Here is a 14,959-nt window from a genome sequence, read left to right as displayed (position 1 = left end):
CATCTCTGTCCTTATCGTTGTGGGCTAATGTCGTCGCTGCGAATCACACGCTGCGCACCGGAAAGCTGCCCAGCTCGTGTGACGTGTGTTTTAAGTCATTACGCTGCTTCGTTTTGATGAGATGGTTGCAACTTTCTGTGCGTTTGGGCAAATAAGATTAAAAAAATTTATAAATTAAAAAAAATATAACGTTACCCTTAAAGGGGAACGTGGAAAAAAGACGCTGGCAACAACAGATAGGTTCATGTTTTTAATACATCTGTGCTTAAGTGACTGAAAAAAAGGAATGATTACCATTAACTTCTGTTTTGTTGTTGTTTTTTTTTTGGAAGGAGTGGAATAAACCGAGACAAAAACACCGCCTTAAATATACAGTTGACATGGCTGGATAACTGCGGGCGACGTTTCTCGCTGTTTCTCGCAGCGAGGCCACAGACTGAGGGCTGGGATTTGACTGCAGGGTGCATGATATTAGTCTCAGGAACAGGGCTGCTGAGTGGGCTGCGAGTGTGAGTTTGTGGTGAAGGTGGAGGTGGTGGGGAGGGTGGAGGGGTGTTGAGGCAGTCTCAAACAGCCTGTGGAAGGGCCCCTAGCGCCAGACATTAGTAGTGGCCTGGCTGATTACTCCCACTATCGGATCCACATCTTGAGCAGCTCAGTGTTGTCGAAGGCTGGAACACGGCGAGGCGTATGGACAGGCGGCCGTAGCTCCTGGATCCTTCTAACCACGAAAAAAAAAAACCCACGAACGACACTGACGACTCGTTTCAGCACGTAACTGGGCTCCGTCTCTGCGTTCCGGTGTCTCCACCGCAGGGCCTCTTCTTCAGTTTACAAGGAGAAAGTGGGTGTTTGCTGCTCACTGGTGTTTCGGCAGCGGCGGCGGCGCGAAGTGTCCTCGATGGCTGGCTGGAAGGACGGCTCGGTGCAGGAGAAGTATCGGCTGGTTGTGGTCGGAGGCGGAGGTGTGGGAAAATCAGCCCTGACCATCCAGTTTATTCAGGTCAGTAGCCGTCAAAAGCTTCCGCGAATTAAGCCTGGCTTTGATTTTTTTTTTTTTTTCCCCTGCTGGTCCGAAAACACAGCGAAAGAGAGGAGAGGCCAGACCCGGGAAGCCCGTAAACGGATACCGGGCTCTGTTCTCCTCGCGACTTTGCCGAGGCCTGCAACTATCTGTTAAAAGATTTCGGCACGAGACGGGGTGGCGTTCAACGGCTGTCACTTTAATGCGACGATTTCCCAGAGAACCACTTCCACTTTGCAGTTTAAGCAGCCGCTAGTCAAATGAGAAAGGAAAGTGGGTCTGCGGAGCTCTCGAGCTGTCCTATTTTACCCACCGGAAAAAGAAAAAGAAAAGTAGGGGATTTTGACTCTATACTAAGTTGTTACAACTCTTGTGGCCTACCGAGTCAGCCAACTTTAAGGGGAAAGGTGTAAAAGCTCACAAGCGCACAAAGATCACATTAGTCAGAAGTCTGGTAGAGTACAATAAGTACAATGACTTTTTTTTGGGGGGGGGGGGGACCAAAATGCTCGAAATTGGTCCAATCAAGACTAAGTGTCGTCACGCTCGGCTGTGGTCTGGCATTCCTTCCGCTTCGGCAAGACAGCTCTGGACCTGTAGAGGTTGCTGGGTTTGGTAACATGTAGGGCCTGTGGATGTGTGCCAGTTTAGGCTCAGATTCAGCCACTTTAGCCGCATTTGGACCGACACAGGACTATGTTTGGTGACCTGAATTGGGACAGACCTGTTTTCACTTTCAGCACCCGGCCTTGGACCACGGGATCGGTCCTTGGGTTGCTTGTTCTCCCGTGGCTCGAACTGGGCCAGCGCGGGAGCCAAACCATGTCCGGTACCTGGAACTCGACTGAGAAAATCCGTTTCGGTTGAGTGACTGTAAAAAAAAATACGCTGCGGCGGCACAAAGTGTTCATTGAAAGGCGATTAACTTTTGTGTTCAGTGACAGACTTTGACCAGCTGCAGTGTTAACCTCATTTCCAGCAACCAGTGACTAAAAAGCACATGAACATAAATGCTGTTAGAGATCACACTTTGCTGCCAGCTCCCTAAAAACAGTGACTTCATCAGTTCTCTCTGAGCCTACTTGAAAACTAATCGGTGTCGCATATAAAAGGCATGTAAACAGTTTACCTCCCTCCATCCCTGGTTGCATTCCAGCACTCTGCAGACGCAGGCTGCCTTGCTTTGACCCTCTAGGCATCCATGATACTCACTAAGGAGTGGGCTCCTTCCCGAAAGGCCCACACACACACACACACACACACACACACACACGCTCTGCATGAAAGAAATGACAAACTTTGCCCTTTGCCTTGGTTGCCCCCCACCCACACACACACACACACACACACACACACACACACACACACACACACACACACACACACACACACACACACACACACACACACCGCGTGTCAGTGTGTTGCTTCCAGGAGACGAGACTGCAGGCAGCTGCATGTCTCCGCAGTCCACACAAAGTCAGACAATGGTGGACTGGCACACGTTTCAGAGTGGGGGTGAAAAGCTTCTGAGTGTGTGTGAGACTTGGAGGGAGGGAGGGGGGGTGAGTTGTGTCTAATAAGGGCTCAAAAAGCTCATTAACTGCATACCAAGTAAGGAGGGATCAGATAGCCGTGGCACAGATTTTTGCCATAGCCTACTGACCTGAAGTAAAGGACCATTTAAAGCGAGATGCAAAACACACACTTAAGACCTTTCACTCGATTTAACATGCCAACATGGTGACGACGCTAGGATAACACAGACATGACCATTGTGAATTTTCTCGATTGTGTAAAAGCCCCCCCCCATGCTGCTGCTGCTGCTTACTATATATCAGGATATATATCCCACAAATGTCGGCGTCAGTAGGTAGAAGGTCATACTCGATATCCTCTCTTAAAGTAGCACAGCAAACAATCCTACGGTGGATTACATTCAAACAGTGATTCAGCATTAAAGCTTTAGGAGTCCCTTGTTAGAGCGTTTGACAGATACAGCAGCCAAATTAAGAGCTTATTCTTGAATTGTAGAACTCTGCTGGGTAAATTCAGCACAACACACGTCCCAGTTTCTTTGAAGGCATTTTAAAAGATGTCCCGTTTTGCCCGCGTCATAGATTGCACTGGGAAAATTAACACAAGGAGTGGTTGTTTATTCCTGTCGTGGTTGGACTGGCATATCTGGCACAATGAAAGTCAGAGGGATTCTGAGGTTGTCAGCAGAACGGCAAGACGCACTACTCAAAAGTTTCTAGAAGTCGCCTGCCAGAGGAAAAGACCTAACGGCTGGTTGTGAAATCGAGGTTTTCCCCAGAAGTATGCTGAGTGGTTGTGAAGTTAGGGGTGCTGGGGGGGGGGGGTCTTAGTCAGCCTGGGTGGGTTAATGGTCATGGACCATTTGGAATTTGGCCCTTTGGCAAAGGAAGTCCCTCTACTTGTGCTTTTAGGACCTCCTAGTTTTGTATGGAAAAACACAACCTGTTTCCTGAATCACTGGAAGTAATGTGTGTGTGTTCGTGTATTTATATCTGTGCGCGTGTGTGTGTTTGTGTGTTAATTTTGAACGAGTAGGTCGTTGGATTCAGTGGTATGTGTTTTGCCAAAAATACATAAAAGTACTCTGAAAATAGTCATGAAGAACATTTGCAGCATTACTCCTACTACTCATACAATGAAATGTAATACTTTTAATAATTCAAACATGGTCTCATACAGCTACTTATCTAAATAAAACTGCACTATTCAGGTATCCAAAGACTACTACATTTCCTGTATTGTTGCATTTGTTTCCATTAACCTGGAAAAAAAAACCTAAATACCACATTGCCCTGTTCCTCTGCAACTGTTTTATAGCATCAACTCTTTAACTTGACCAAACATTAGCATAACTGATGTAATTGCAACTCCAAACACCAAAGATTTCCAAGGTCAAATAGAAAAAGAGAACCCATTAACACAATAGGAAGTTTGTTGAATTTTAGAAAAAAAAAGGTGTCAGCAAAGGTGCTAATACCACAAATTTAAAACTTATAGTGGTCTAAAAAGAGCTAAAAATAAGGAAGGCAATAAGTATGGCCACTAGTATTATGTGCCGTAATGCCTTCTGTATATAGGCACACAGAGGTAAATATCCTCTGTGCAGGACTCGGTCACATAACCAACTGAACACCCTCAACTTCATCCTCCTCCTTCAAACGTCACAAACAAACATCAGCAAGGTCTGGCTCACGAGAAGGCGGTCCTATGCCGTCCGTAGACATACATTGTAATGAAAACATACCGATTCTTATTTTCACAGGTTTCCGCACGTAAAAAAACCCAAAAAACATAAGCGCTTTTCGCATATAGGTTGCGACTTACTGGCAAAAGGAAGATGTGTTTGTTAACCTGTCACTTTCATACATGGCTGACAGAGGTGACTCAGTCCCGCACTGGTGTGTGCTTCAACAGCTCAAGCTGGCGATGCGATTCAGCTAAGCAACAACGTTTTGTACTGAGTTGTAAGACAGTTCATAATCTTTTTCTATTCTGTGCTTAGTAACGGGCCTTTAAAAATATGCTAATTCAGGTGTTTTTACCTGTCTACTGCTGCTGTTTAAGTATAACTGGATATAAGGGAGCTGTTCCCAAAGTTTGAATATCTAAAAGGGTCTAATAATGGCATTGTGTGGAATCAGATTTAGTGTATTAGAATGCGTGGTGTTGGTTTTAAGTACATTCTAATTAACCATTTTAATATTTCAGTATTGAAACTGTTTTGATCCCTCTGTTTAACTAAAACAAAGTTTGAATTTAAATCAGAAATACGTTAACATTCCTTACAGTTGTCTGATGCTAACTCTCAATACCTCGTAGTATTCTTGGGTCTGTTGTCACATTTTAGTCACTTGAAAATCGTCAATGTGCAGGGAAAAACTCTGTATGCAGTGCTGATCTTGAGGATTTCTGAGGAGAGTCTAAGACTGAAAAAAAAAAGACTGCTGAAGCAGAGATTTTTGGGAGTCCGAGAATAAAAGATGATGTCGCTAGCAATACCAGAGTGGCAGGTCCCCGGAGCTGCGGGCCTCTGTAATGCCAAACAGTTGACTCAAGTTGAAATAGCATCGGCATGACATAACATTGAGTCATCTGACAAAATTGTTGAACACAGTGTGTTCTTTAATGTGACGTCCGTTAGGGAGGAAGCATCCCAAGTGAGGGAAAACATGACTCACGCCGGCCATGTGAAGACTGTATGTGGGGTGGTGTGCACGTCCCTAGGTTTGTTTTTAACCCGGTAATAACAGCATATCAAAAAACCTGCTCTGCGTACCCAAAGTACCCAAGAAATCTGCTGACATGAGACGGCTTGATAATGAGATGTTGGGATGATCCCACTGCTGGCTGGAAAGCAGGATGTTTGCATGCTCGCTCGCATCCTTGCTACTACCAGCGTGGTGTCAGCCTTCGGCAATGGAGATGGAGGACGCACGAGAGCAAAACATCCTGGCCGATCAAGTCCAGACAGATTAGAGGATTTTTGTGAACCTCAGCGGGATTCGCAGCTAAAGCTCATATGTTATCTCTTTTTTTTTTTCTTTCTTTCTTTCTTTTTTCTTTCCCCCACCCCTCTCACATACGCCCACTTCGCTCATATCTCACATATTTCCCTGCATGGCTTTGAGGTTAGTTGGAGCAGCGCTGCCAAAAGTTGCAGTTGAGTAGAATAAACATGGATCAGAGGCGCAGCCTTCCATGGGCATGTGGAGACAGGGAATTGATAGAGGCGTTTGAATAAAATGGGAAGGGTGCAGTTCCGTGCCTGTTTCTCGGCAGCGGAGGCAGGTGGTGACACAGTGTTTGCAACATTCTTTGTAATTCCATTTGTACTCCGATGTGTCTTTATCCCCTTTTAATGTCTTCTTTGTAATGTCAGACGGGAGGAAGGTTTTCAGTGTGTGTGAGAGTAAGGGATGAGAGCACATTGTTTGTTTAGCCCTGGTGGAGGGTCACCTGTTGATTTCTCACAGAGCCGAAGCACAGCGCAAATAAGCCCTGTGGCTGTTTTCACAACACGTTTTCTAACACCGAAGGGAAAGATGTACGTGTAATACGTAGATGTGTAAAAGCAAATGTCGTATTTGATTTTGCAGCAGTGGCACGAGGGCCTCTTTAAACCGTGTGTGCCGGGACAATTTACAGTTAGCGTACACCGACAGTTTGAGTCGCGTTTTCTCGTGAATCATCCATCTGATTAAGCCAATCTGTATCAGCACCACGAAGCTGTGTTCCTCGTCTTTTATAATGGTTTAACTAAGGGGAAGCCATCGGTTCTCCTGGCTTTTAAAGGCGGTTCAGTTTCCGCGTCCAAATACCTGCTACCATCCATCCCCGTTAAAACAACATGCCAGACAAAGAGGATGAGGAGTAGAAAAACAACGCAGGGGGCTTATTATAACAGCAGGAGAATCCCCGCCTCTGTAACGTTTGTTGACCCCATTACGTGTACCGGAAGCCTCCTCGCAGCTGATCCGAAAGGTATCACGAGCAGGATCCTGTGTGTGTCTGCAGAGTCCCGGTTGGTTTGCTGAAACTATGTGCTCGACCTAATAAGAGTCGGATCATTAGAGCGTGTGGGTTCTGTTCTCGCATAATCAGAAAACGTTTCATGTTAGTGACACTTAGAACAATAGTCTGCATGCGGGGAGCTCAGTACCACAAAGTTTTACTCCCTCTCTCACCCTCTCCCCTCATTTGACTCATGTGCTGCTAAACTATTCATAGCCCCTACGCACCAATGACTGTCCTACACACACACACACACACACACCCTGTGTGAGATATCACATGGCCTTTATTTTATGAAAAGCAACTCCTTTTTTATTTTTTATTTTTTGTTAAAAGAAGCAGAATTCTTGTTTGTGAGACTTCATAGGCTTCATACTGATGATTAGAAGCTGACTTTCCTCCATGGAGTGCCTGGCTCGTGGCAGCAGTCGCAGAACATGCACTGACCTGTCAAAGATCGGCAGTAGATGAGGTTTTATCCTTTTTACGTTTAAAAAGAACTGTCCGCTCAATAAAAAATTCTCCTTATTTGGTGATTTTTCTACCCTGTTGTGCAGCCGTCTCTCTCTCTGTGCGCACATGTCTCTTTGTCACCTTGCCGATGCCTTCACTTTGCGTGTCTTTATTAGTCTGACTTCAGTGAACACTCACCGGCTTTAACTAAACCCATGTATATTTCTGAATACAGTTTGTGAGAGCAGGCAGGCATGTATTAAAGAAGCCCTGTGGTTTGGTTACTTAGCAGAACATGTAAAGACATGGTTCTTTTTCTTGTTTTTCAAATCTATGGTGTGTCGTTTTTCTTTGACAGCTGCGGGAGGTAAAGCTGTCGACATTGGCTGCAGTGAACATTGTTGCAGCAAGCTGCCAAACGGGGCTTTTTTAGCCTCGTCGCAGCACATGGACGGAACACGGTCCTGTTGCTGAGGTAATTTGCCCGAATCTGACAAAAATGCCTTTGCAGAAGGCCTTTGGAATGCTCGTAGAAAAGGGAGTTGGCGATCTGTGAAGGTACTCCTGCCCATTTTGGAAAGCTCAAAGAGACTTAGCAGGTCATCCCTTTGCCTCGAAGCTGATGTAAAGCTAATAACTATGCAGGGAGGAGGAGGCAAAAGGTAATCTGCAGGGTTTGGACGATTGGGCCGAAATATCACGTGACTATCACAATTCTCCCCACATTCTCCCGTGAGATCTTCACTGACAGTAGTTCTGATGTTTACTATCGATAGGCTTCGGTGCCAAATGTTTACAGAGAGCCACCGCAGTTGAGCAGCCTTTCTCCATGAAGCGTCAAGTGGATTCAAGATGAATACACCTTCACATAGAAGAAGATCACGTCATCGCCTAAGAAAACCCTATTGATGGATATTTAATCCTCTTTCATCCTCTGATTTAAGAAGAAAAATAGAATATTTAATCGGTGCCGACTGGCGTCTCCACCACTGTTGTGTTTTCTGCTTGTTAAATGGCTCCCATCTCTCCAACATGTGCAGCACGTCCAATGACGTGATGTCATCTTCACCCTGTCAGGTTTTTTTTTTTTGCTCAGATCAAGAGGGGCAAAGAGAGGACAGCGATGTTATTTACCCCCTGATAACGGCACCGGTACAGTTTCATATTCAAAGGACACGCAAGTGAATAGATCACATGCCGGCTCATCGCTTTCGTTGCAAAAAATAGCTGAGTCGAGATTATTCTGTACATCTGTGGTTGAATACAGATCCACGGTCTGTTACGGTAACTAATGTGCCGTGTGAGATTCGGTGGCCTTCGCGTGCAAACTAAATTTGACTCTGATCCACAGTCACACACACACTTCTTTACTCCTGCAGCCGAACAATGGACAGCACTCGCCCTCTTTTGTAGGTGCTTCCTCATTCGGCATGCTTCTTCTGTATATTGGTGATAAAATGTGTTCGCTGTGAATTAGTTCTGCGTTTGCTTCATCTAAATGACTCCATCACTTTTGCTGTAGTCTTTGAAGAATTGCATTTCATCAGATAACTGTTTGCACAGTCATGTCCTTGGTCGGTTAAAGAATTATATGGAAGGGGTGGATAGATGCTACCCTCTGCCAGCGTAGACAAATGCCAGTAATAAGCAGAATTCATCCCCCAAACACAGCTGACTCATTTGTAGCCTTGAATGCAGCAAAAATGATGTGAATCAGTGCGAGGGCCATTGCGGAAGAGCTTGAGTTCGCCATCAACGGTTATAAAGCTTATATCTAAACAATATACTGTATATTCTAGGGTGACGAGATAGAAGAACTGTCGCGAGCTGCGTGGTTCTTGTTTCTGAACCACTTCCCATTATCTTTCCTGAAACATCTCTGCTCAGTGAGGTCGAGTTGTTGGCTTCAGGCGAAGGTGTGATCCGGAATGTTCCCCCAACACACCATATCCGCCAACTTGCTTCTGTCACAACAACAATGGTCAATGGTCAATGTCAATGGTCCATTGACAGTCAATAAGAAAATGAGCGAAGAGCTGGACTGAAAGATATTCATTTATATACATTTCTCCATTTTATATGAGTTCACTTTCCTTCTGGATGCGAATGAAGAGGCTTAGAAAACTAGAGCATTATTTTAAACCTACATTTCAACCGCTACAGTGACGACAAGAATGAACTTTCAAAGTGTGCTGCATGTCACTTAGGGGCTGCTCCTTTTTTTTTCTTCTTTAGTTTTTACTTCACAGGATGATTATCTGCTTTGAATAAGGACATGACACCTCGATAACTTATCAGTGGCATTAATGGTGGCATCATACGTTTCAAGGAAAGGTATCGGCCTCACTGATCAGTTCTTAAACCAGTAATAGAGCGAAGGCGATGAAGGTATATAAAGTGATTACTAATTTAACAGCCAGACAGCAGTTGGGTAGCATGACGCATCAAGATAATATGCAGATTCGAAAATCTCTTTAACGTCTGCTGTGTAGGATGAATAAGTTAAATCAGAAGTGTTCACAGTCAGTATTTACTCGTGGGTTCAGGAATCTGAACTCTACCTCACAATTTGATTTGATTACAGTCCACCTGTTATTTTGACTCATCTACAGATCCAAAACGCTCAAAACTACTTTTTTTCTTTTTTCTAATCCATGAATACAAAAAGATCAGTTACAAATCCCTTTTTTATTGAGTGTTTTCAACAATCAGTTAACCGTTTTTCAGTCTGAAAAGCTGCGTCTTTTCAGGACCACAAATCAGTCGTGACGCCCACTCGACTGGGTTTCTTCACAGGGTTCTTTACCAGAACTGTCGCCTACAGAGTGCAGGTCTTTGTAAAGTTTGTGGTCGGAGCTTCGACTCCGACCACAAACTCTAACAAAATGTCTTCAAAAGTCGGTGAAGCGGTTCCCTGCAGCTTACTAACTCTGTACATCCTCAGCTTTGAAAAGTTGCACCAGATTTGGTTATTATCTTTCCACTCTTTGAGTTGGGGGGGCAAAGCACTTCAGTAATTCTTGGCCGGTAAGTGTTCCTTCTTTGTCCACTTTGTCAGGGTGAAAACAGCTGGGTCCTGATATTTTAAATATTTCCTTATTAGAAGGCAGTCCCACCACTTGCATTTTATCTATCCGTGCTTTCTAATAGCATAAAATCCAAAATGTGCCAAGATGTCTGCTTTAAAAACACTTTGTTCTTCTTCTTTTTTTGTCACTGACTGCTGAGCTTTCCCTCCCTTTTTATCATGTGTCTCAAAATATCACAGCAACTTCAGCATTACGTCAGAGCTGCGTACTTTTTTTTCCTTTCGCACCTGAACGTAACCGTGCCAACGAACTGCTCGGCCGTACGCTGGAAATCCTCAAATAACAACGACAGGCTGTAATTGTGCGAAGGTTGCAAACTCTCAGCTGATGTTCCGTGGCTGCATCCATGCAGAATCTATCACGACAGATGCATTTTAAAAACGGACAAACGCCTCTTATTGCGTTTTTGGAAGCCGGCGGTGGAAGTATTCTGCTCTTTTTAAACTCGATAATGCGTCACACCGTTTCGCAGTCGCCCTGCGGCGCTAAAATGCGTCACAAACACTCTTATTTGCTTCCTCTTAGTCCGCTCGCAGAAATGTGAATGGAATCTCTCCTCATCTGCCACAGCTGGCAAACCGAGAGCACCAACTCTGCGGCCTCGAGCTGAAACATTTAGGGAAGGGGTTACGTATGAATTGTCTCGGGTGTTGCGTGTTTACCCCTTTTAAAGCTGCTAAATGAATTCCAGTGAGAGTTGACATTTAAGCCGCATACATGTTTGTACTTCCACGGTTATGCTGAGCAGTTAGGGGCTTTATGTTAGGGGCCTGTAGGTGATAAACGTGCAGCGGGAGGATGGACGCATGCACAATAGGAGTGAGCGACAGTCACTTGAAATCAGCTAATGTTGGCAGCCATGGACCTGTTTTCAGTTGACATTTGTCACAAACCACTGCTTGATGGAAGCTGCTTTCTGCTTTGCCTCAGGTTTCCCCTTCAAAGCCATGTTTCCTTTAAATACAATTGTTTGCTTAGAAAACAGGGGGGAGGGGGGGGACCACTGAGAACCTGCATGCAACCTCATAACAAGTTTGTATTGACTACAGAAAGCTGTGTGTGTGTATTTTGTCCGCCGTCTATGTATCTCTGTGTTTAGTTTCTTAATTTTCTGATTAGATTCAACGTATGCGTTTGGGTTTCTTTGTTAGCGCGAGTATTTGAAAAACTTTAGCTATTCTGATGGGTGTTTTCTTTTCTTCTTTAATCTTTTTCTAATTTAACCAAACAGATTATTATTTACTAAATCACTTGGAAGAACGTGGATGACTTGCTGTCTCGCTGTTTTTTTTTATTAAAAAACAAACCGAAACAAAAAGCTATTTTTAAATGCCTTTCAGCTGTGCGTGTATTGTAAAACTGTGCAATTTAGTAGATTTGGTCTTTCAAAAGTAAATATTCTGTGATGCGTACGAGGAACATCTACGTGTATTTGAACGTGTCCTTTTAACCCCCCCCACACACACACACACACACCAACGTTTCCGGTCACTGCATCTGACATAGTCAGACAGACAGAGAGGACAGCGAGTTCCTCTGTGTTGTTTTATGCTATTGTTCTGTACTCAAACTTCTGTGTGTTTCAGAATAACTGGTCACAGTATCGGCTCTCGTATCTCAGTCATACAACAACTCTGGCTATGGGAAACCGCTGCCATGCTGTCTGCTTATTTTAGCAGCCCAGTCCCAGCATCTACTAACACTGAGCCTTCCAAATCAGTGTCACTGCTGTGAGCCTTTGGGAATATACCACGTGGCTCAGAAGAGACGCCTTAATGTAACGATTAAAGGCGTTTCTGCGCTCGCTGCTGATGCTGAGCTCTGAACTGCACCCGGCGGACATTTTTGGCACGCCTCATGCAGGCCAAAGCCTGCGAGGCACCTGCTGTCCATCGGGGGGGGGGGGGGGCTTGGAATGAGACAACCCCCTTCAACAGGTGACCACATAGCCATACGCCGCTGTCCAAATGTGAGCATGACAATGGCCAAGTGGGGCCAAAGTAATGAGCGTCTGCGTTTCCCTCCTCCTGCCGGGACACCAGATAGCTTTCAGAGAGGCTGCTCGCTGAGGAGCAGGTACATGTGTCGAGGCACGCTCTGGGATATTTGGTGGCAGCTGTTGCGCGACTGTTGCAGTGATCTAACAGCAACTGCATGCGACTCTGTCCACTGCAACAGTTGGCGTCGGCCGACCCCGAAGTGGAATTGCAAATTGGCACACGCCAGTGCACACTGAGTCAGCAGCTGCCGAAAAACTGTGTTTGGTTTGTCTAACCAAAACACCCCCCCCCCCCCACCACCTCACAGCCAGGCCTCTGTAGAGGTTAGTTAATGCATGTGAAGCTCAGGCCCTCTACACAAACACACACACACAGACGCTTGCTTGGTTAATAAGCAAGAGAGCTGTTTCTGCTTTTTAACAGTGGGAGCAATTTAAAGTTCCTACCTTAAAACAAACCGCGCTGCTTACACCGTGTGGCTGGTAGCTCTATTATCTGTTATTGTGACACGCAGCGTGCAACATGTTATTGCTGGTTATGATACGTGGGTGATGGTGACCAGACAGGCCTGGAAGGAGTGAAGATGGTGTCCATTAGGACTTGTTTATGGGGCAGCGCCTGCGGTAGTAATAAAATTTCCTGCCTGTGTTGTGGGGACTGCGTGCGTTAAAAGCACACAGCAGTAATGCTGCCGTGCCTGACGTGATGCCAGTGAGTGGCCCCATTTCCTTTGACATATCAGCCCGTGCTAAGAATGATGGTCTGCAGCAGAGAACGAGCGTGCAGAAAAACAGGCGCTGTGCTGGAGGAGAGAAGGGGCGAAGATGGATGCATCTCTGCGGCTGCCGCCGAGTTTCATCGTCAAGAGGGGTGGAAACGATGATTTTCTTTTTTTCCAAAGCGAGCAGCAGAAGTAAAAATGTTTTGTTTTGGTGTCAAATCTCGAGCAAGGAAGTTGGTTCCGTTTCGTGTTCACTTGGAAATGATTTATCTCCTAATTGGCAAAACAAACTCTGGATTGGCTCGCTGTTCTTTCTTCTCAGAGCTGATCAGCATCCCATTATGCGGTCAGTCATACGGTTTTCCCGAAAACCAGAGACAGTGAGCCACACTTCATTGAATGACTTTGTGTAGTGTGTCCCCCCCCCACCACCACCACCACCACCACCTCAGTTCACACAGTAGTTCCTCTGTCCTCAGAGCCGCTGCGGTAGTTGGTGTCCTCTCAGTGAGTCGTCATCACAGTACTGCTTTGTTCATGAGAGCATGTGCAGTGCTACTTTTGTACAAAGACAAGCAGGGGAAGAAGAAGTGAATAAAGCCCCGAATTAACCAAAAAACATGAGCAAACACAATGCTGTCTGACACTCGCTTTTATATCTCTCAGTCTGCTGTTTGCTGTATCGACTTAGTACTTTTACACTTACATGACGTCCACATATTACAACACTTTGTCATCTTTCTCCTCATACAATCATGTGTACTCCTCATCACATAGGACTAGGTTTTCCCATCTCCACACACACTAATGAAAGGATTTCACGAAGAATTAAATGCGTATGGAAATAAATGAATGAATAAGTGATAAACAACGTGGAAGTAATGAAAACTGCATTGATCAGTGCAGGGAAAGACAACACTGGTGATGTCACATGATCAGCTGGAAGGCTTTTGGTCATTTCCTGTTTAATCGGTTTGTGAGAGAAGTATTTACTCAGCCTTCCACTTAGAATTCAACAAAATGTGCTTATGAGATGAAGATAAAGAACCAACTGTGACCGGTTCAGAGCAAACGGGCGGCTTTGAGCTCAGTGGTCTGGCGGAGGGGGGGGGGGGAAAGGCCTTTTTAAATGGCAGCTCTTTGATTTCTCGCCTTTGAGCAGGTTCAAAAGTGTCCAGAGTCCACACATTGATATTTAAGTGTGATTGAAGTTTTAATGCCAGGGAGGTGGGAGAGGGGCAAGGGGTCGACTGTCCCGGGAGTTGGCCTCCTTGGTGGGACATTTATCCGGCGCTTTATTCTCTGCACGGGTGCCGTCCCCGACTCTTCAGGCCAACCAGAGCATCCAGCTGCATTATGTATGTGTCCCGTTGTGTCGTCGCACAGCGCTACGCTCACCATAGCTGTGATAAAGCCACGGTGCGCTCACTTGTGCACGGATGACGGAAGCTTGAGAGAGACGCTAATTTATTTGAGAGGAATTTTAAGACGTTTTACTGCTGCTTACACACCGGTGCGAGTCCATTCCCGAATACACATTTTTAATCAAATCTGCCTATCTTTTACTGCGTGCACGTAAAGTCCCTTTCCCAATGAAAGTGAGTCCTTTGGGGAGTTTAGACGCTTGTTAATCTCTGCTGTTTGAAAAAAAAAAGCAAAAATGCTACCACGCTCTGCCTTTTGCTCCATAAATGAAACCATTTGCTAGTTGCTGTCTTTACCGTGAATGCTGTGTTCGCCGTTGTGACCTCCGTGAAACGGGACGCTCGCTATTGTGAAATTTGAGGCGATTATATTTCACACAGACATTTGCTGCTGATTATTAAACGGCCTCCGTTCGTTTTTCATGCAGATGAAACAGTGTCAGTTACCCAGGGAGTTTTCAAACATGCCATGATGATTATTAGTGTTATTTTAATTGTTATTACCCCATTTAATTATTTGCATCGGGTCCACTGTGATTATTTTAACGGGAGTTTTAATTTACACAGCACTTGTAACACTTTCCATGTACAGGAGTGGAACTGAGTTCTTCACTGACGTAGAGCTAGTGGTAGTAGTATTGTGCCGCTTTGAACTGTCTTTTGTGGCTGAATTCGGTGCACAGATGTTGTTTTTGAGT

The 14,959-nt window shown here is 45.2% G+C and overlaps 1 protein-coding gene across 1 annotated transcript in view; it reads left to right on the top strand.

Moving 5' to 3' along the window:
• The first annotated feature begins 549 nt into the window (after window positions 1-549).
• rras2 (RAS related 2) overlaps window positions 550-14,959 on the top strand; it is a 28,961-nt gene continuing 14,551 nt past the window's right edge. Inside the window, exon 1 of the mRNA XM_072380658.1 lies at window positions 550-1,003. Coding sequence (XP_072236759.1) covers window positions 902-1,003 — 102 coding nt within the window. The 5' untranslated portion in view covers window positions 550-901. The remainder of the gene's footprint in view (window positions 1,004-14,959) is intronic.

This window comes from Leuresthes tenuis, unplaced genomic scaffold (genome assembly GCF_036924035.1).
Source record: "Leuresthes tenuis unplaced genomic scaffold, fLeuTen1.0.hap1 SCAF_2, whole genome shotgun sequence".
Taxonomy (NCBI): domain Eukaryota; kingdom Metazoa; phylum Chordata; class Actinopteri; order Atheriniformes; family Atherinopsidae; genus Leuresthes; species Leuresthes tenuis.
The sequence above is the reverse complement of the archived record's forward strand: the minus strand, read 5'-3'. Positions and strand labels throughout refer to the sequence as shown.